A 24,185-nucleotide genomic window follows, 5' to 3' on the forward strand; every position below is an offset into this window, starting at 1 on the left:
AAGAATTGGATTTAGGTTTGAATTAGTTCTCACTGGATACAATAACTATAGTTACTATGGTGTGCATTGGAATAAGACAAGTCATTTGGATTATTCAAAGACTAATAATTGGTTGACTTCTGTTATGTTTAGAAAATGAAATGTATGACGGAGTATGACTTTTGAAAGCTCCGTTCTCAGTTTATTCTCAAGCCGTCACTATGGTGACAGCCAATGAGGAAGTAATTAAACATAGAAATTAAATTAGAATGTTGTGCATCATAAAAAGTGTCACTCAAAGAAAACTCAATATACTACATCATCGATCAAACGTGACGCAATTTACGGTTGTGTGCCGGAGAATGTGTGTGCATCCTTTTCCAGTTTATTAAGGATCTTGTGCAAGTGATTATGTAAATAAGGAGAGAACTACAACTAAGTTGGTGTATCTATAAACACAGTTGTGTGTTGTTCTAAGATTTTGAAGCTTCACGACCATGGAGAGCGCGTTCAAGGAAGTTGAACGTGACATCATACGAGCAGCTCAATCGGAGCATAGTGTGAGGGAGCAATGAGCAATGAGATATTATGAGGGGTTATCAAATAGTGCGCTTTCTTTCTCTCTCTCTCTCTCCCTCCACTTACACCTTCCTTTCTCTCTCTCTCTCTCTCTCTCTCTCTCTCTCTCTCTCTCTCTCTCTCTCTCCCTCTCTCTCTCCCACTGTATGTGTTAACAACAGCAAATGATGCACATTCTGAGTAAGATTAAACCTCTCAAGGCTACCAATGTGTGTGCAGAGGAATGGTGTGTACCCAATTCACCCATTCAAAGTCTGGATGTGTCATACAAACACAATCACACAGAAAACAGCGTGCACACACACACACAGAGGCCAAAGACACAAGGACCAGTGAACGGAGAGACAGGAAATGAGCAGAAGATACCCCACATTGAGCCTCTGTAGGAAATTAAATAGAAGTGTGACTGTACATGATAAAGAGGACGAGGAATATTGATGTTTCCACATTGCTCACATAACAGCACCACAACACAAATAGTGTATGCTAAGGTGTAGGGGTGTGAGCGTTTAAACAAAATTGGGATCCTTAACGTTAAGAAATATCCCTAACCGTAGATGCAGAAAGAGAACAGCATAGTGAGTCAATTTCCGTAACAACTAAGAGCGTTGAAGTGCGAGGCTCAACTTCTCTGCTGATTTGGTGTACTGGCAACCACGCTGTGAACAGTGTGAAGTGAACCCGTGAACCCCTCTCTCTCCAAGTATAGTAATAGTAGTACAGGTGCAATGTGGACATCAGCGCAGCTGCATTGTGAATTCACATGATTTTTTTTGGTTTCGTTTTTTTCCTCCCTAATTTTGTGATATCCAATTGGTAGTCTTGTCCCATCGCTGCAACTCCCGTACAGACTTGGTGAAGGTCAAGAGCCATGCATCTTCCCAAACACAATCCTGCCAAGCCGAAACATGACCCTGGGGCGGCAGGTAGTCTAGTGGCGTTGGGCCAGTAACTGAAAGGTTGCTGGATCGAATCCCCGAGCTGACAAGGTAACAATCTGTCTTTCTGCCCCTGAACAAGGCAGTTAACCCACTGTTCCTAGGCTGTCATTCTAAATAAGAATTTGTTCTTGCATGTTAAATAAAGGAAAAAAAAAAAAAAAGCCACACTGCTCGCTTAACACGGAAGCCAGCCACACCAATGTGTTGGAGGAAACACTGGCGACTGAATGTGCATGCACCCAGTCCGCCACAAGGAGTCACTAGAGTGCGATGGGACAAGGACATCCCGGCCAATCAAACCCTCCCCTAACCCGGACGATGCTTCACCGCTTTATGGGTCTCCCGGTCGCAGCCGGCTGTGACACAGCCTGGGATCCCAGGTCTAATTGTATACATTTTTCTTGTGTATGTGTGTGAAAGATGGCCGTTTAAACATGAAGGAAATTGTTCAATTTGTTACATACAGTATAGTGACAAAATCCTACTAAGTAGTGGAAGTACTTGTATGTTTCTTCTATTACCACTATAGAATGAAAGAGTACCCAGTGTGTTCAACCTGGTAAGAAAAGGTCCTAAACTGGGGGTACTGTGTTTCTATAAAATATATCTGTGTTGCTATGAAGTATAATCATTATATTTACCATGCTTTTATGTCTCTTCAGATAGCATTGAGGACCACATTCAGACCACCACATCCAACGTGGAGTCAGCCAATCAGGAGCTAGCAAAGGCCAGCCATCACCAGGTGCAGTAGTGTCCTCATTTCATTGTCCGGGTTCAGTGATGTGGGTGTGTGTGTGCATATGTGTGTGTCTGTGTGTGTCTGAATGTGCGTCTGTGTACTTACAGGCGTGTGTGCAGTCAGGCGTTTATGTCAACTAAATGCAGTTCCTGTATATTGTCATGTCTGTGTATTGCTGGTACTGACATTACATTTTAATGGAGATTTTCAGGTGTCATGCTGATACACATCTATTTACAGGATCAGTAGGACAAACATGATTTCAAATAACAGGGTTTGCTATTTCATTACTACGTTATTGCGTTCATTACGATGCTGTGGAAATAACAATAGAGATCACATTTTCATGTCATATTTTATCAGCTTTTGCCGTTAGCTAAATTATTTGGACTGATTGGAACAGTGAAACGGTAGCCTGGAGTCTAATAGGAAAATCAACAGATATACCAACACTGAACTCCAATTCCATAAAAAAACGTTTCTTCCACCAAGATAATGATTATGAGGTTTCAATTTCATTGTACAACTTTATTGACTAAGAACGGAAATACGTTAGTAATGTGCATCAGACGGTAGACTGCAATGAAGTATTACTTGGTTATGATTTCTTTCTGATTTCTTTTGAGTGAGTCTCATTTCCATTTGGTAGCACATTCACTAAATGCCCAAGGTTATTATTTTTTTCATTTTCCTTGTGTATATTGACTAGTAATTGTATGTCATACTTTTCCTTCCTGTCACCCTTGCTTGGATTATATAACAGTAGAGCTTAGAAGTCAGTGTTGGTAGCATAGGCCTGTAGTGTGTAGCCCTCTGGCTATCCTAAATTATATATTGACAAAAGTGTCATTGGGTTAATAAAAAGGTCACCTTTTCTGTTACTAGTAGTAGATAGCTTCACAACACCCCACACAGTGAGGTTTTATGACCCTGATACTCTGTCTGCAAACACACACACACACACTCGTCATTTAGCGACTTACAGTTCATTCATCTAAAGATAGCTAGGTAGGGCAACCCCATATATCAGTCATACAGAATTAAGTACATTTTTTTCCTCAATAAAGTAGCTATCAGCGAAGTCAGTGCTAGTAGGGGGGTATATGGGAGAACAGGAAAACCAGGCGGGCTGCTGTGTTCTGGATAAGTTGCAGGGGTTTAATGACACAAGCGGGGAACCCAGTCAACAGCAAGTTGCAATAGTCCAGATGGGAGATGACAAGTGCTTGGATTAGGACCTAAGCCACTACCTGTGTGACGTAGGGTTGTACTCTACGGATATAGTAGAACTAAGCCCTGGGGGACACCAGTAGTGAGAGCGCACTGTGCAGACACAGATCCTCTCGACATCACTTGGTAGAAGCGGCCTGCCAGGTAGCATGCAATCCAAGAGTGTGCAAAGCCTGAAATTCCCAGTGCTGAGAGGGTGGAGAGGAGGATATGATGGTTCATCATCTCGAAGGCAGCGGATAGATGTAGGAGGATGAGAACAGAGGAGAGAGAGTCAGCTTTGGCTGTGCAGAGAGCCTCTAAGACACAGAGGAGAGCAGTGTGAGTGACCCGTCTTGAAGCCTAAATGGTTAAGAAAATCGTTCTGAGAGAGCTAGCAAGAGAGTTGGTCAGAGACAGCACGGTGAAATGTTTTGGAAAAAAAAAAATAAGGGATACCGGACTGTAGTTTTTGACGTCAGAGGTATAGTGTTGGTTTCCCGAGTTAAAGGTGACGAGGCCAGTGGTCAGGAATGGGAGAAGGGTATGGAGGAGGGAATGGGGTTGAGCAGGCAGGATATAATCTGGAGAAAGAGGTCAAGGCTTAGTGTAGTTCTGTGTGAGTGGGACAAGTGGACTAAATAGACTGAGTAAATGAGGAGCGGATGTCGTCAATCCTCTTTTCTAAATGGTTGACCAAGTCGTTCGCAGAGAAGGAGGGGGGGGGAGATTAAGGTGGGAGGAGAAGGTTGAAAATAATTTCCTAGAGGTAGAGGCAGAAGCTTGAAATTGAGAGTGATAGAAAGTGGCTATAGCTGTGGATACAGAGGAAGAGAAGGTATAGAGGAGGGAGTGAAAGGATAATAGGTCCTCCGGAAGTTAAGTTTTCCTCCTTTTTTGATCAGATGTCCGCAGCCCTGTTCTGTAAACTCGCAGTGAGTCATTCAGCCACGGAGCAGAAGGGGAGGGCCGAGCTGGCAGGGAGGAAAGGAGACAGTGGGAGTCATAGGATGTGGAAAGCGAGGAGAGTAGGGTCATAGAGGCAGAATGAGGAGACAGGAGTGAGAAGGATTTAGCAGAAGGGAGCGATGACAGGATAGAAGAGGAGAGAGTAGAGCAGGGTTCCCCAACTGGCGGCCCGCAGGCCAATAATTATTAATATTATTTTAATTTAATAAGCAATATAACAAAAAGTAAATCAATAGGAGATGAACAGCACCTGGTGCTGAAAATATTGTAATTCATTTCAACAATAATCTTATTTTTAATTTGACTGTATAAATAACAAGAGGGTTTAATTGGAGTCTATTTCTTCCGAGCCTAGGCCTATATAAAATAACTTAGCCTACCTCAGCCAGTTATGAGGCTTAACAGCATCTTTCACAATAAAGAAAATATATGTGGGATGTTTTTTATTAGGCCTATTTTCAATTTCAACTGGCCAAAACTGTAGCATCCTAAATAAAACAATAATTTAAAGAAAAAAAGGTGATGTCTGTATCGGTATAGTCTGCTCCTGTAACAACAAACAAACAGAAAATACTGTCAACTTGAGACCTAAATATCCCTGGATAAGCACTCACAATAATGTTAGTATTTACTAATTAAAGTCATATAGGCCATTAAGTTACTTACTCAATGGGAAAAGTTGTATGTCCTCTTGGACACGATCTTGTGGATGTCGCGTGAGATGGATGTGATTTTGATGCGCAGGCAGTCCTCGATTGACTTACACTAAGTTTTAGAACACTTACTCATTCAAGGGTTTTTCTTTATTTTTACTATTTACTACATTGTAGAATAATAGTGAATACATCAACTCTATGAAATAACACATATGGAATCATGTAGTAACCAAAAAAGTGTTAAACAAAACTAAAAGTATTTTATATTTCAGATTCTTCAAATAGCCACCCTTTGCCTTGATGACAGCTTTGCACACTAGATGCATTCTCTCAACCAGCTTCATGAGGTAGTTACCTGGAAGGCATTTCAATTAACAGGTGTGCCTTGTTAAAAGTTCATTTGTGGAATTTCTTTCCTTCTTAATGTGTTTGAGCCAATCAGTTGTGTTGTGACAAGGTAGGGGTGGTATACAGAAGATAGCCCTATTTGGTAAAAAACCAAGTCCGTATTATGGCAAGAACAGCTCAAATAACCAAAGAGAAATGACAGTCCATCATTACTTTAAGACATGAAGGTCAGTCAATCAGGAACATTTCAAGAACTTTGAAAGTTTCTTCAAGTGCAGTTGCAAAAACCATTAAGCGCAATGATGAAACTGGCTCTCATGAGGACCGCCACAGGAATGGAAGACCCATAGTTCCCTCTGCTGCAGTGGATAAGTTCATTAGAGTTTCCAGCCTCAGAAATTGCAACCCAAATAAATGCTTTACAGAGTTCAAGTAACAAACACATCTCAACATCAACTGTTCAGAGGAGACTGTGTGTATCAGTCCTTCATGGTCGAAATGCTGCAAATAAACCGCTACTAATCACCAATAAGAAGAAGAGACTTGCTTGGGCCAAGAAACACGAGCAATGGACATTAGACTGGTGGAATTCTGTCCTTTGGTCTGGAGTCCAAATTGGATATTTTTGGTTCCAACTGTCGTGTCTTTGTGAGACCCGGTGTAGCTGAACGGATGATTCCGCATGTGTATTTCTCACAGTGAACCATGGAGGAGGTGTTATGATGTGGGGTGCTTTGTTGGTGGCACTGTCTATGATTTATTTAGAATTCAAGGCACACTTAACAAGCATGGCTACCACAGCATTCTGCAGCGATACGCCATCTCATCTGGATTGAGCTTTGGGGGACTATCATTTGTTTTTCAACAGGACAATGACCCAACACACCTCCAGGCTGTGTAAGGGCTATTTGACCAAGAAGGAGAGTGATTGAGTGCTGCATCAGATGACCTGGCATCCACAATCCCCGACCTCAAACAAATTGAGATGGTTTGGGGTGAGTCAGACCGCAGAGTGAAGGAAAAGCAACCAACAAGTGCTCAGCATATGTGGGAACTCCTTCAAGACTGTTGGAAAAGCATTCCAGGTGGAGCTGGTTGAGAGAATGCCAAGAGTGTGCAAATCTGTCATCAAGGCAAATGGTGGCTATTTGACGAATCTCAAATATACAGATTATATATTTATTTTTTTGTTAACACTTCTTTGGTTACTACATCATTCCATATGTGTTATTTGATAGTTTTGATGTCTTCACTATTATTCTACAATGTAGAAAATAGTAAAAATAAAGAAAACCTACTCATTCAAGGGTTTTTCTAAAACTTTGATTGGTAGTGTGTGAAAACCAGTTCCAGTCGTGAATCTATACTGTGTTCATAGAGGAAAATGAGGACATGCAGGTGTAAGTCGATCCAAACATTGTTAGCACATAAAATGCAAGCTTCTTTATTCTGCTGTATTCCTCTGAGCATGCCACCCAAAGTGCACACAAGGACTTGGCACTCCTGAGTGCATCCCTGAGATGGCTCAATGTCTGGAATTCAATCAGCTCAGTTTGGAGCCTCATCCAGCAAGGGTGTCGTTTTCTTAGCAAGGGAGGAGAATTCTCCACCTGGGCGGACTGTGAGAGGATCAAGTACAAACACAATGATATCCTTGGGCATGCTGTAGTCTTCAAATCTTGTGGAGAAGTTGTCTGGTCCCTCTGCCTGTCGTTCTTCAGTGTGCTGAAGTGCATCAGCCTTCCAGATGACAAGTCCAAATCAAACAACTCAAGCTTCCTAGTAAAGGCCTCAAGTTTTTCCACCATGTCCACAACTGTTTTCTCTCTTCCTTGTAACTGCAGATTAACCCATTTAAGTAACAGAATTCATTATGTTATTGTCACTGAGTTTATTATGTACTAATCAGATGTGTTAAACATTTTGTTTAATTTGTAGTGTGGGCCAATTAATTGTGCTAATAGTATGTACTAATTATGTTCTAGCCCGCCAACTATTAGCTCGGAAAACCTAGTTGACGACCCCTGGAGTAGAGGGAGACAGAGAGCGAAGATTGCGACCACATGACCTTCTGGGTAGGGTTGGAAGAAAGGGAGACAGAAAAGGAAACCAAGTAGTTATTAGAGACCTAGAGGGGGATTGCAGTGAGATCAGTAGGCGAACAGCATCTAGTAAAGTTGAGGTCAAGCTAATTGCATGCCTTGTGAGTGGGAGGGGACTGGGAAAGTGTGAGGTCAAAAGAGGAAGTGGAAAGGAAGAGGTTTAACCTGTCTAGCCCCGGGGTTCCGGTAGCGGAACACCCCCCCCCCCCACACATTCCACTGAAAAGGCAGCGCACGAAATTCACACATTAACAAGTCCAATACAGCAAAGGAAAGATAAACATCTTGTGAATCCAGCCAACATATCCGATTTTTTAAATGTTTTACAGCGAAAACACCACGTATATTTATGTTAGCTCACCACCAAATACAAAAAAGCATAGACATTTCTTTCACAGCACAGGTAGCTTGCACAAAACCCCCAAATAGAGATAGAATTAGTCACTAACCAAGAAACAACTTCATCAGATGACAGTCTTATAACATGTTATACAATAAATCTATGTTTTGTTCGAAAAGTTTGCATATTTCAGGTATAAATCATAGTTTTACATTGCAGCTACAATCACAAATAGCACCGAAGCAGCTAGAACAATTACAGAGACCAACGTGAAATACCTAAATACTCATCATAAAGCATTTATGAAAAATACATGGTGTACAGAAAATGAAAGACAAACATCTTGTGAAATCAGCCAATATTTCAGATTTTTAAGTGTTTTACAGCGAAAACACAATATAGCATTATATTAGCTTACCACAATAGCCAAACACAGAACCGCATTCATTCACAGCAAAGGTAGCAATAGCAAAAAAAACAGCAAAAGATATACATTTATTCACTAACCTTGACAAACTTCATCAGATGACAGTCCTATAACATCATATTACACAATACAGATATGTTTTGTTCGAAAATGTGCATATTTAGCGGTACAAATCGTGGTTTTACAATGTGAATACGTAGCCAAACTGCACAAAATTATCCGGATATATTTCTGACACTCACCTAATCTAATCAAAGAACTCATCATAAACTTTACTAAAAAATACATGTTGTACAGCAAATGAAAGATACACTAGTTCTTAATGCAATCACCGTGTTAGAATTCTAAAAATAACTTTAGTACGACATACAGCTTACGTTATAGCGAGACAGCGCCTGCAATGAGGGCGGAAAATAGTACTAAACATTTTCCACAGAAATACGAAATAACATCATAAATGGTTCCTACTTTTGCTGAGCTTCCATCAGAATCTTGTACAAGGGGTCCTTTGTCCAGAACAATCGTTGTTTGGATTTAGAATGTCCTTTTCTCCTGTCGAATTAGCAACCAAAGCTAGCCAAGTGGCACGAAGCTGTCCATCTTCACCAAACGCAGAGAACGGAAACCGCCAAAACTCCCGATAAACTTTCAATAATCTGATAAAACTATATTGACAAAACATACTTTACGATGATATTATCACATTTATCAAATAAAATCAAAGCCGGAGATATTAGCCGTCTATAACGAAAGCTTTTCAGAACGCAATCCAGGGTTCCTTCCCGCGCTTTGCTGAACAAAGGAAATAGTGGTCACGTCATTCCAAGAGCTCTTGTTCGACCTCAGATCAAGCTAGACACCCCATTCCACCTCTCACTGCCTCTTGACATCTAGTGGAAGGCGTATGAAGTGCATGTATATCCATAGATTTCAAGCAAATGAATAGGAAGGCCCTGGAACAGAGCCTCTATTTCAGATTTTTCACTTCCTGACAGGAAGTTTGCTGCAAAATGAGTTCTGTTTTACTCACAGATATAATTCAAACGGTTTTAGAAACTTGAGAGTGTTTTCTATCCAATAGTAATAATAATATGTATATTGTACGAGCAAGAATTGAGTACGAGGCAGTTTAATATGGGAACGATTTTTTACAAAGTGGAAACAGCGCCCCCCTACCCCAAAGAAGTTTTTAAAGAAATGATTCAAAGGCAGACGTCGGGAGGTTGAAGTTGCCCAGTACACTTAGTGGTGAGCCACCGTCAGGAAATTAACCTATCAAGATGTCAACCTCATTGAGGACCTCTCTAAGGGCACCTGGTGGGCGATAGATGACAATGTTAACCTGTTGGGGATGGGGGCGCTGTTTAGACTATTTATGCTAATGTGGCTAATTTTTTAAACGGCTTCCCACAAAATCCTTGATCGTACAATATGCATATTATTATTATTATTGGATAGAAAACAGTCTATAGTTTCTATAGGAGTTGAAATTTTGTCTCTAAGTGGAACAGAGCCCATTCTACAGCAATTTCCCTGACATGGAGTCAGATTTGAGAAACGTTGGCCACTTTTCTGAAGTCATTTAAAAGGGCTCTGTCGTTGCTATGACTATACGGACACTTCTTACGTCTTCCCCTGGATGCCTTTACGTGATGACGATTCCAACGGGCTCGATTGCTCGTTCACAGGCCCTACAAATGAAAAAAACCTTTAGCTAGCAAGTCTTTTCTTGCTGCGTAACGCGCGTGGAAGACACCGACCCTCTCCTGTTCCAAGCGTTAGTTTAGCCTGTTATATTTCTCCGGTCATCTTTTCACTCGTTATAGGAGTTACAAACATCACAAAGTAGTTAATTTAAAGCGTTTTATAGCAATTTATATCCGTTTAGTGCGATTTTGGGACATTTATTTTTGCAACGATGTGAAAAGTTGGACACGCTTTTCAGTTCATCCCGAACGTAGTTGACATTTCCACATGGCAAGAGGACAGCTTTCCACCAAAAGACGATTTCTCCCAAGAAAGGATCCTTTGCCCAAGATACTGATGGAAGAACAGCTCAAGGTAGGACATTTTTATTATGATAAATCGTGTTTCTGTCGAAACATTTTAGTGGCTTAGGACGCCATGTTTTTTGACGTAGCTTCGCTTGGCGCAAACTGTATTGAAAAGTAAGGATAAATTAAAAAATGTAATAACGCAATTGTATTAAGAATTAAATTGTCTATCAATCCCTGTCCACCCTATATTTTTTAGTCACGTTTATGAGTATTTATGTATAAGAGTAGATCACTGTCTAAGTGGCGCAAGGACGTTTTCTTTACCAGCTTGTCTACATTTCACATTGTCTAACCATGATTTTGGTGGCTAAATATAAACATTTTCGATCAAACTGTATATGCATGTTGTAATGTGATGTTACAGGAGTGTCATCGGAAGAATTCTGAGAAGGTTAGTGAAAAAATTAATATCTTTTGGCGATGTTGACTTTTATCGCTCACTTTGGCTAGAATCAATGCTGGGCTGCTAATTGCTATGTGCTAAGCTAATATAACGATTTATTGTGTTTTCGCTGTAAGACACTTAGAAAATCTGAAATATTGTCTGTATTCACAGGATCTGTGTCTTTCGATTCGTGTATGCTGTGTATTTTTACGAAATGTTTGATGATTAGTAGTTAGGTAAACACGTTGCTCATTGTAATTATTCTAGTCCATTTGTGATGGTGGGTGCAATTGTAAACTATGCCATATACCTGAAATATGCACTTTTTTCTAACAAAACCTATCCCATACCATAAATATGTTATCAGACTGTCATCTAATGAGTTTTTTTGTTGGTTAGGGGCTATAAATATCTTAGTTTAGCCGAATTGGTGATGGCTACTGGTGTTGGTGGACAAATAAAAGATGGTGGAATATGCTAATGTGTTTTTAGGTAATAGATGTACATCTTTACATATTGTGTCTTCCCTGTAAAACATTTTAAAAATCGGAAATGTTGACTGGATTCATAAGATCTGTGTCTTTCATTAGCTGTATTGGACTTTAATGTGTGAAAGTTAAATATTTAAAAAAATATTTTTTTTGAATTTCGCGGCACTGGTTTTTCAGTGGGGGGGGGGGGGGAGTGCCGCTAGCGCCACGCTGATCCTAGACAGGTTAAGCTTGAGTGGACAAGTGACAGTGACAGCATGGAATTCAAATGAGGACATGGACAGGTGAGTGAGGGAGAAAATATAACATCTCCACCTAGAATGAGTAGCCCCTGTGACATCACCGTGATGACCAGATGCTCTCAGACTATGAGAGAACACATAGTCAGATGAAGAGAGAGCAGCTGGAGTAGCAGTGTTCTCTGGGGTGATCCATGTCTCCATCAGGGCCAGCATAGTCTGAGATGAACTTGGCGTTCTTGACTGCAGATTGGCAGTTCCAAATGCTGCCGGCGACCAGGAATTCCACATGGGTTGTTTACACTTAAAGGGTGGGGAGCATCTGTAAAACCTACACTGAGAGGAGCGAACAGGTATAGAAAACACACACATAGTTGACAAAGCTACAATAGAGAGAAATGAGATCATCTGAAAATAACTAGGTAAGAAACTCAAGTAAGAGACTTCCTCTCTTTCCTTCATCTTGCAACCCCCCTAAACAACTCCGCAGAACCGTCTTTGTTTTGGCGACAAAACTGCTGACAGAGCTGCCGCTGAAAAAACAGGGGAGACTGAAGTATTAACACCAATTGCTAATTGCCTAACAGAGGTGAAGCCCCTCCCCCTCCAATACAGCCGCTGATTACAAAACAACAACAATCCCAAATTGCCCTGCCCTTTAATGCTGGTTGATGTGTCAGCAATCATCTGCAGGTTATGAGCAGTCAGCAGTTCACACACCAAGTAGGCTACTGGGAAGACAGGGCCATCTACTTTAAGTGCTGTCTATCTATCAAAAAGACAGCAACAGATGAAGACAAAAAGTCTAATTATCACTCCTGGAGATAGCAGGAGTCCTCTATCTATAGATTGAAGCACATACACACACATACACACACAGGCACACATGCATAAATGAGCTGATGTGCTGTATCATACTTTTTCAATTTACTGTACTTTATTTTATATCTATGGTATGAATATCACTGTCCTACTTAGTGATTTGTTGTCAACAGCAGCCGACCCTCTTCCTAAATCATTATCTCTCTAATGGCTTTTCTTTGACTTTTTCCTCTCTCTCATATCTACAACCGTACACACACATAGATTACCAACATGCGATGTCAGGGATTTATCCGCTTGTTTCAGAAAGGTGCTTTTATACATTTATTTTATTGGATGGATCTAACAACACCTGAATAACTTACACAGTTACTCTCCCTGAATAACTTACACAGTTACTCTTCCTACATAACTTACACAGTTACTCTTCCTGAATAACTTACACAGTTACTCTCCCTGAATAACTTACACAGTTACTCTTCCTGAATAACTTACACAGTTACTCTGCCTGAATAACTTACACAGTTACTCTCCCTGAATAACTTACACAGTTACTCTCCCTGAAGAACTTACACAGTTACTCTTCCTGAATAACTTACACAGTTACTCTCCCTGAATAACTTACACAGTTACTCTCCCTGAATAACTTACACAGCTACTCTTCCTGAATAACTTACACAGTTACTCTTCCTGAATAACTTACACAGTTACTCTCCCTGAATAACTTACATAGTTACTCTTCCTGAATAACTTACACAGTTACTCTTCCTGAATAACTTATACAGTTACTCTCCCTGAATAACTTACACAGTTACTATTCCTGAATAACTTACACAGTTACTCTCCCTGAATAACTTACACAGTTACTCTCCCTGAATAACTTACACAGTTACTCTTCCTGAATAACTTACACAGTTACTCTCCCTGAATAACTTACATAGTTACTCTTCCTGAATAACTTACATAGTTACTCTCCCTGAATAACTTACACAGTTACTCTCCCTGAATAACTTACATAGTTACTCTCCCTGAATAACTTACACAGTTACTCTCCCTGAATAACTTACACAGTTACTCTCCCTGAATAACTTACATAGTTACTCTCCCTGAATAACTTACACAGTTACTCTCCCTGAATAACTTACACAGTTATTCTCCCTGAATAACTTACATAGTTACTCTTCCTGAATAACTTACACAGTTACTCTTCCTGAATAACTTACACAGTTACTCTTCCTGAATAACTTACACAGTTACTCTCCCTGAATAACTTACATAGTTACTCTCTCTGAATAACTTACACAGTTACTCTTCCTGAATAACTTACCCAGTTACTCTCCCTGAATAACTTACACAGTTACTCTTCCTGAATAACTTACACAGTTACTCTCCCTGAATAACTTACATAGTTACTCTTCCTGAATAACTTACACAGTTACTCTTCCTGAATAACTTACACAGTTACTCTTCCTGAATAACTTACACAGTTACTCTCCCTGAATAACTTACATAGTTACTCTCTCTGAATAACTTACACAGTTACTCTTCCTGAATAACTTACCCAGTTACTCTCCCTGAATAACTTACACAGTTACTCTTCCTGAATAACTTATACAGTTACTCTCCCTGAATAACTTACACAGTTACTCTTCCTGAATAACTTACACAGTTACTCTCCCTGAATAACTTACATAGTTACTCTCCCTGAATAACTTACACAGTTACTCTCCCTGAATAACTTACACAGTTACTCTTCCTGAATAACTTATACAGTTGCTCTCCCTGAATAACTTACACAGTTACTCTTCCTGAATAACTTACACAATTACTCTCCCTGAATAACTTACATAGTTACTCTCCCTGAATAACTTACACAGTTACTCTCCCTGAATAACTTACACAGTTACTCTCCCTGAATAACTTACATAGTTACTCTCCCTGAATAACTTACACAGTTACTCTCCCTGAATAACTTACACAGTTACTCTCCCTGAATAACTTACATAGTTACTCTTCCTGAATAACTTACACAGTTACTCTTCCTGAATAACTTACACAGTTACTCTTCCTGAATAACTTGCACAGTTACTCTCCCTGAATAACTTACATAGTTACTCTCTCTGAATAACTTACACAGTTACTCTTCCTGAATAACTTACCCAGTTACTCTCCCTGAATAACTTACACAGTTACTCTTCCTGAATAACTTACACAGTTACTCTCCCTGAATAACTTACATAGTTACTCTTCCTGAATAACTTACACAGTTACTCTTCCTGAATAACTTACCCAGTTACTCTTATATGGGTAGTTTATTTAAAGTATAATAGAATATTGCGCATGTACACCATAAGAAATACCCTGCTGTTGAAAAAAGGTCCCATATTACTATAATATATCCCAAAAACCAATACCATAGTTGTGTAGGGCCAGGACACTCTTCACAGATCTACGCTGGAACGTATATTTTTCTGTTGGATTACTAAAGTATAGACACCATATTACTTTCCCCCCAAAGTTTTGTGAGAGTTGCTCTCCTTCCTACAGGCTTCTTTATTTCTGTTTCATTCTGTTCCTATTGCTGCTCTACAAGTGAGCGAGTGAGTGCACACAGAGCAAATGAGCGAGTGCACACAGCTTTCCCATTAATTGTCATTTCATTATCTCAAGGAGAGCTGAGCCGTGACCAAGCTCACGTAGAGCTATTTAGCTCTCCGCCAATCCACATGGCAGTTTCTAGTCTAGAGGAAGAGAGAGGGGAGAAGAAGAGAGAAACACTGTGCAGGGGGCAATATAAAGAGAGGTATGGAGGAAAAGAGATTGAAGGAGATAAACGAGAGAAAGAGAGAGACTGTTGAGGAGGGAGATATACAGAGAGTGGGAGAGTGAATGAGAGAGAGAAGATGAGTAAGAGAGAGAAGGAGAGCAAGAAAGAGACTTTTGAGGAGAAGGGAAAGATACATAGAGCAAAAAAGAGAGAGTTAGACAAAGAGAGAGAGACACACACACAGACATACAAATGGCAGAAAGTCAAGGGCACAGTTCCATGAACTCAGTCGAACAGCACCAATGGTCAATTAAAAGGGGATGACATTTTCGTCCATGGCCCACCATGTCAGACGGCTTTACACTGAAAATAAATTGAATCTCTAATCCATTAGCCTCAGGCAGATTACTCTTCTCACATGAAGAATCCTCAAGTTACAACACTGATGTTGTATCTCAGCCCCATCCATGTCCAACAGCCCAAGATGAACTGTGATTGTTCATTACTATGTAACGATACTATTATATTATACAGCCTCCATGTCAGTTGTGAAACATAGCTGTTTTTTTTTTATGTATTGAATAATGGTTTAATATAGACTTAATTTAAGACACACTTCGGTTAGTGTTGCATTTCATTTCAAATGTCTCAGTTGGCCATTAGATTAAATTGATTATGGGGAATGTGTTTGTAATGATTTACGAATTAGCAAACTCAATATGCATAATGATTAATTGAAAGGCAATGACTCAGTTGATTGGTGGTTACCATAATTACATCATAGGACGTCACAGTCTCTGTTTGAAACTCGTCAACCGCCTTTGTGGAAAATGTAGCTCATCTTGTGATCAATATGACATATTTCCGCTATCATGCTAATTCAGATGGTTTGTTTTTGGTGCTCCTGGTGTTATCATATTGCTGGAGACAGGGAAGGAAGGAAGGAAGGAAGGAAGGAAGGTGGGAGAGAGCGAGAGAGAGAAATGCAAACTATTTTATGCCTGACAGATAGAAGACAGAGAAACACTGAAAACGGGCAGGGGCACACTAGGGTTGGGCGGTATCCAGATGTTCATATCGTCATACCATCATTCTCTCACCCCGAGATTTATGGCATTACCTGTTTAGTACACAAGGGGGCATCAAAAGCCCATTGGGTGTTAGCAGAATGCTAACACAATTAGCACAAGTAATAGCGAATTTTCATGGAAGCTCCTAGCTAAATATGCTAACTTGTGCAAACGATAATAAACAAATTGCAATGACAGGCAATCCAGATCATAAAGTTATACATATATAGGTAGGAGCTATTGGATGTCATGTTTGGGGAGTTTGGACATTTACAAGCGAATGTGAACGAGAGACATTGCGCAAATGAACAATGTTTTGATGCATGTAGTACTGGCTCTCCATTGTGGAGTCTGAAGCGGCTAGGGTAAAGGGCTTGCCTGCTCTGCTTGGAGAAGAGGGAGTAGGAGCAGACTGATGTGCCAAGAACAGAGAGTAGAAAAAACACAAGGAAATAAAGATAGAAGTGGCAGCTGTACAAGTAACTCATCCAAATGGCTTTGACTTCTCAAACATGGAAGAGAGCTAACATAATATGTCACCTTATTAATTCAGCCATTTACTTAGCTAGTAAGGTAAACTAGGGGTCGTGTTAATGCATAGGTTTTCATGGTTTTCATGCAGTAAAAAAATATAAAAAGCATAAGAAATATCTTGCTTTGTTTTTTATATACAGATCTAAAACAAAATTTGTGCTTCAGATGAGAATGATTTTTTCCAGTAAAATGCAAAATTATGCAAAAAAATGCAAAAAAGCAAAACATTAGGAAACGTAGCTGGCTTCATTCTTTCTATGATTGGCCTAAACATTAGAAATATGATGGCCATGCATCATTTTTGCTTTTTCATTGTAAGCTCATTTAGTTGTGTGGCTGGCAGTCAAATAGCGTTGCACTTCTGTTGTCAACTGATGAAAATGAAGCTATTTTATGCCGAATGTGTTGCACTAATGTAATTTCTGTTATGGAAAACTATAGTTGCACATCCTTGATCACTCTATTGAAGAAAAAAAACACTGACTTTCAATATAAAATGTGACCCCTGTCAATACACAGCTGGACTCACCTGCTACCGCTTTCTCCTATTGTGCTATTTACAAACAAACACGTGACTGGCTGAACTGTGCTGGGGAACTAAGTAAGCTTCATAATGTCAAATAATGTGACAGGTGAAATAAGAACAGAATCTACTTCATCTCCTAAAGCATTGCACAAGTTGACTGCAGGTATTTAGTTAAAAAATAGCTACAAATATTAAAATGTATTGAAAACTTCAAATTATTAGTTTCAGCAGTTTTGGCGGTATTGAAAGACCATCCAGTGGCTATTTCTAAATACCCCGGTATACAGAATAAACAGGAGGCTGAAGAAATTTGGCTTGGCTGCTAAGAGACTCACAAAATTCTACAGATGCACTATTGTGAGCATCCTGTCGGGCTGTACCACCGCCTGGTACGGCAACTGCACCGTCCGCAACAGCAGGGCTCTCCAGAGGGTGGTGCGGTCAGCCCAACGCATCACCAGGGGCACACTGCCTGCCCTCCAGGACATCTACAGCACACTATGACCCTGGAAAGCCTTGAAGATCAACAAGGACTTCCCACCCAAGCAACGGCCTGTTCTCCTCCCTACCATCTAGAAGGCGGAGACAGTACAAGTGCATCAATGCTGGGACCGAGAGACTGAAAAAACGCTTCTACCCGGCCTCCGCCCAGTACCCTGCCCTGAACATTAGTCACTGTCACCAGCCGGCTACCACTCGGTACTCTACCCTGCACCTTGGAGACTGCTGCCCTATGTACATAGTTATTGAACACTGGTCACTTTAATAATATTTACATACTGTTTTACACACTTCATATGTATATTCTGTATTCTAGTCAAGGCTCATCCTATATAACTACTGCTGTACACTCCTTTTCTATTCATATACTGTCCATAGTGCCTATACACACCATCAGGTAATATCCACTGAGTGTACAAAACATTGACATAGACTGACCAGGTGAATCCAGGTGAGTATGATCCCTTATTGATGTCACTTGTTAAATCCACTTCAATCAGTGTAGATGAAGGGGAGGAGACAGGTTAAGGAAGGAGTTTTAAGCCATGAGACAATTGAGACATGGATTGTGTATGTGTGCCATTCCGAGGGTGAATTTAAGTGCCTTTGAACGGGGTATGGTAGCAGGTGCCAGGCGCACTGGTTTGAGTGTGTCAAGAACTGCAAAGCTGCTGGGTTTTTCACGCTCAACAGTTTCCCATGTGTATCAAGAATGGTCCACCACCCAAGGGACATCCAGCCAACTTGACACAACTGTGAGAAGCATTGGAGTCAACATGGGCCAGCATCCCTGTGGAACGCTTTCAACACCTTGTAGTGTCCATGCCCCGACGAATTGAGGCTGTTCTGAGGGCAAAAGGGGGTGCAACTCAATGTCAGGAAGGTGTTCCTAATGTTTTGTACACTCAGTGTATATATTCCGCACTCTGACACCGCTTGTTCTAATATGTCTATATTTATGAATAAATGCATTTTGATTTTATTTGCATGTACTGTTTTGTATTCTTACGTATTACTGCACTTTTGAAGCTAGGAACATAAGCATTTCGCTACACCCGCAATAAAATAATACAGCATGTGTACATGACCAATACAATTTGATTTGATACAAGGTCAACACACACTAAAACATCCACAGAGGAAATATCTCTAGGCAGACAGACAGTCAACATACTTATCTATTGATGTTTTTAGTCTTGGAGCAGGAAAGGAGGTGCAGCAGGTCTGTCCTTTATATAGTTCTTTAACAACAATCATTTCCCCAGAAGGTCAGTTCTCTACTTGAACAACAATTTCAACATCCTTCCCGTCTCTATCCATCCATGAAAACTTCAGAATTGGAGTTGAAAGCAAAATTCTACTTGGTGCTTTAAAACTTTACATTATTTCCATTATATGATTCTGACTAGGGAAAACATGCTCTATACATATGCATGTAACGTACAGCCGATGTGTTTGTCTTACAAAATAAGCCAATTTCATAGACACAGATACATGAGAAACACAGACACAGATACATGAGAAACACAGACACAGATACATGAGAAACACAGACACAGATACATGAGAAACACAGACACAGATACATGGGAAACACAGACACAGATACATGAGAAACAGACACAGATACATGAGAAACACAGACACAGATACGTAAGAAACACAGACACAGATACATAAGAAACACAGACACAGATACATGAGAAACACAGACACAGATACATGAGAAACACAGACACAGATACATGAGAAACACAGACACAGATACATGAGAAACACAGACACAAATACATGAGAAACACAGACACAGATACATGAGAAACACAGACACAGATACATGAGAAACACAGACACAGATACATGAGAAACAGACACAGATACATGAGAAACACAGACACAGATACATGAGAAACACAGACACAAAAACATGGGAAACACAGACACAGATACATGAGAAACACAGACACAGATACATAAGAAACACAGACACAGATACATGAGAAACACAGACACAGATACATGAGAAACACAGACACAGATACATGAGAAACACAGACACAGATACATGAGAAACACAGACACAGATACATAAGAAACACAGACACAGATACATGAGAAACAGACACAGATACATGAGAAACACAGACACAGATACGTAAGAAACACAGACACAGATACATAAGAAACACAGACACAGATACATGAGAAACACAGACACAGATACATGAGAAACACAGACACAGATACATAAGAAACACAGACACAGATACATGAGAAACACAGACACAGATACATAAGAAACACAGACACAGATACATGAGAAACACAGACACAGATACATAAGAAACACAGACACAGATAGATGAGAAACACAGACACAGATACATAAGAAACACAGACACAGATACATGAGAAACACAGACACAGATACATGAGAAACACAGACACAGATACATGAGAAACACAGACACAGATACATGAGAAACACAGACACAGATACATGAGAAACACAGACACAGATACATGAGAAACACAGACACAGATACATGAGAAACACAGACACAAAAACATGGGAAACACAGACACAGATACATGAGAAACAGACACAGATACATAAGAAACACAGACACAGATACATGAGAAACAGACACAGATACATGAGAAACACAGACACAGATACGTAAGAAACACAGACACAGATACATAAGAAACACAGACACAGATACATGAGAAACACAGACACAGATACATGAGAAACACAGACACAGATACATAAGAAACACAGACACAGATACATGAGAAACACAGACACAGATACATGAGAAACACAGACACAGATACATAAGAAACACAGACACAGATACATAAGAAACAGACACAGATACATGAGAAACACAGACACAGATACATAAGAAACACAGACACAGATACATGAGAAACACAGACACAGATACATGAGAAACACAGACACAGATACATGAGAAACACAGACACAGATACATGAGAAACACAGACACAGATACATGAGAAACACAGACACAGATACATGAGAAACACAGACACAGATACATGAGAAACACAGACACAGATACATAAGAAACACAGACACAGATACATGAGAAACACAGACACAGATACATAAGAAACACAGACTCAGATACATGAGAAACACAGACACAGATACATTAGAAACACAGACACAGATACATGAGAAACACAGACACAGATACATAAGAAACACAGACACAGATACATGAGAAACACAGACACAGATACATAAGAAACACAGACACAGATACATAAGAAACACAGACACAGATACATGAGAAACACAGACACAGATACATAAGAAACACAGACACAGATACATGAGAAACACAGACACAGATACATAAGAAACACAGACACAGATACATGAGAAACACAGACACAGATACATGAGAAACACAGACACAGATACATGAGAAACACAGACACAGATACATGAGAAACACAGACACAGATACATGAGAAACACAGACACAGATACATAAGAAACACAGACACAGATACATGAGAAACACAGACACAGATACATAAGAAACACAGACACAGATACATGAGAAACACAGACACAGATACATGAGAAACACAGACACAGATACATAAGAAACACAGACACAGATACATGAGAACCACACCAGACACAGATACATAAGAAACACAGACACAGATACATGAGAAACACAGACACAGATACATAAGAAACACAGACACAGATACATGAGAAACACAGACACAGATACATGAGAAACACAGACACAGATACATAAGAAACACAGACACAGATACATGAGAAACACCGACACAGATACATAAGAAACACAGACACAGATACATGAGAAACACAGACACAGATACATGAGAAACACAGACACAGATAAATGAGAAACACAGACACAGATACATGAGAAACAGACACAGATACATGAGAAACACAGACACAGATACACAAGAAACACAGACACAGATACGTAAGAAACACAGACAGAATACCAGAGTGCAGCTGGGCTAAAGTTAGTGGTGCTGTCTGAGATGATGCAGGGACAGGGACAGGGACAGGTTTGTGGTGCTGTCTGAGACGATGCAGGGACAGGGACAGGGAAAGGTTTGTGGTGCTGTCTGAGACGATGCAGGGACAGGGAGAGGTTTGTGGTGCTGTCTGAGACGATGCAGGGATGGGAACAGGGACGAGGACAGGGAGAGGTTTGTGGTGCTGTCTGATACGATGTAGTGACAGGGACAGGGACAGGGACAGGGAGAGGTTTGTGCTGCTGTCTGAGACGATGCAGGGACAGAGAGAGGTTTGTGGTGCTGTCTGAGACGATGTAGTGACAGGGACAGGGACAGGGACAGGGACAGGTTTGTGCTGCTGTCTGAGGCGATGCAGGGACAGGGAGAGGGATGAGACAGGGACAGGGAGAGGTTTGTGGTGCAGTCAGAGGCGTTGCAGGAACATGGATGGGGATGGGCAGGGGTTTGTGGTGATGCAGAGACAGGGATGGGGACAGGGACATGCAGGGGTTTGTGGTGCAGTCTGGGGTGATGCAGGGACAAGGATGAGGATGGGGACAGGCATGGGTTTGTGGTGCAGTCTGAGGTGATGCAGGGACAGGGATGTGGACGGGGACAGGCAGGGGTTTGTGGTGCAGTCTGAGGTGATGCAGGGACAGGGATGCGGACGGGGACAGGCAGGGGTTTGTGGTGCAGTCTGAGGTGATGCAGGGACAGGGATGCGGACGGGGACATGCAGGGGTTTGTGGTGCAGTCTGAGGTGATGCAGGAACAGGGATGCGGACGGGGACAGGCAGGGGTTTGTGGTGCAGTCTGAGGTGATGCAGGAACAGGGATGTGGACGGGGACATGCAGGGGTTTGTGGTGCAGTCTGAGGTGATGCAGGGACAGGGATGCGGACGGGGACAGGCAGGGGTTTGTGGTGCAGTCTGAGGTGATGCAGGGACAGGGACATGCAGGGGTTTGTGGTGCAGTCTGAGGTGATGCAGGGACAGGGATGGGGACGGGGACAGGCAGGGGTTTGTGGTGCAGTCTGAGGTGATGCAGGAACAGGGATGCGGACGGGGACATGCAGGGGTTTGTGGTGCAGTCTGAGGTGATGCAGGAACAGGGATGCGGACGGGGACATGCAGGGGTTTGTGGTGCAGTCTGAGGTGATGCAGGAACAGGGATGCGGACGGGGACATGCAGGGGTTTGTGGTGCAGTCTGAGGTGATGCAGGGACAGGGACATGCAGGGGTTTGTGGTGCAGTCTGAGGTGATGCAGGAACAGGGATGGGGACGGGGACAGGCAGGGGTTTGTGGTGCAGTCTGAGGTGATGCAGGAACAGGGATAGGGACGGGGACATGCAGGGGTTTGTGGTGCAGTCTGAGGTGATGCAGCAGAGACACGTGACAGGGAGTATGTCACAGGTCCACTGAGGGTCCCAGGACTGGCCGTGAGTGTTTGTTTGCTGCTCCTTTTATATATCATTATCAGGGTTGACTGGGAATTTGATTGTACACATTTCACATAATCCCATTACAAAGGAGGCAGCTAGTTTTCCTCTTCCATATGCGATAAAGGAAGAAAAATATCATGTCAGTAATCATTGCTTGCCATTATTATTGTATTATTAAGACATTTCTAATGTCACACATAAGGTAAATAGCTTTCCCCTCCCAGAAACTCAATGTGAGATTGTCTATCTGTATGAGAGAAAAGGTGATGAGTTTGGAGCGTGCTGGCACACGGTCTGACATGACTTGCAGCTGCTAATAACCGCAGTGAGGATCATCTTGGACTGTGAGGATGCAGTGTAGTAGCCTCATGCTTCCCATACCCTGAGGCAGTATACCCTGTCCCTGGCATGGTTGTGAAATGCATGAACGCCTTTAGATGGCAATATGCTTGGGGAATGTACACATACCTGGTGCCACATCGTCATGTTTGGGGACATGAAACAACGTTACAGTATAGCTAGAAAAATATGTTAACATTTTGCCGTTTGTGACCGTTTCAAACGTATCCTCACCATGAGACCAAGCTTTCTTCAGCAGAGCTCTTACTCCGCTCCTCTGGCTTTGGCTCTGAGATTAACTGAGTGGATTCAAGGTGCCACATATTATATAAAGCTCATTTCTCTTTCAGCCCCTCTCTAGCTCATTCTAACCCAGCTGACCCTTATCCTTGACCAGACCTTTATGCTGACAAAGGGGATTTCTTAGAACCTTGCCATGACAATGACAACACTGAGACTGAAAGGATCAGGGGTGAGAGCCAGCGGGAACGGGCGCGGGTGGGCAAGCGGCAGAGAGAGAGAGAAAGAGGGGGAGCGAGAGAGATAGGGAGATGGGAACAGGGGACATATGCAGCAATGAAAGAATCGACCAAATGCTTGAGGTTAAGGTTTGTCCAGTTCTTGGTCATTCAGACTGAGCGGAATAGAACTGGGGAGATCCTCTCTA

The 24,185-nt window shown here is 41.4% G+C and overlaps 1 protein-coding gene across 8 annotated transcripts in view; it reads left to right on the plus strand.

The window, feature by feature from the left end:
* LOC129857337 (t-SNARE domain-containing protein 1-like) overlaps positions 1-24,185 on the plus strand; it is a 179,998-nt gene that overhangs the window by 112,939 nt on the left and 42,874 nt on the right. For all 8 annotated transcript variants that reach the window (XR_008759896.1, XM_055925481.1, XM_055925483.1 and 5 more), the window contains one exon: positions 2,162-2,244. Coding sequence is in view for 7 of the 8 variants with exons in the window: in XM_055925481.1 (XP_055781456.1) it covers positions 2,162-2,244 (83 nt within the window). In the remaining variant the exon portion in view is untranslated. The remainder of the gene's footprint in view (positions 1-2,161; positions 2,245-24,185) is intronic.

Source organism: Salvelinus fontinalis, chromosome 6, assembly GCF_029448725.1.
Source record: "Salvelinus fontinalis isolate EN_2023a chromosome 6, ASM2944872v1, whole genome shotgun sequence".
Taxonomy (NCBI): domain Eukaryota; kingdom Metazoa; phylum Chordata; class Actinopteri; order Salmoniformes; family Salmonidae; genus Salvelinus; species Salvelinus fontinalis.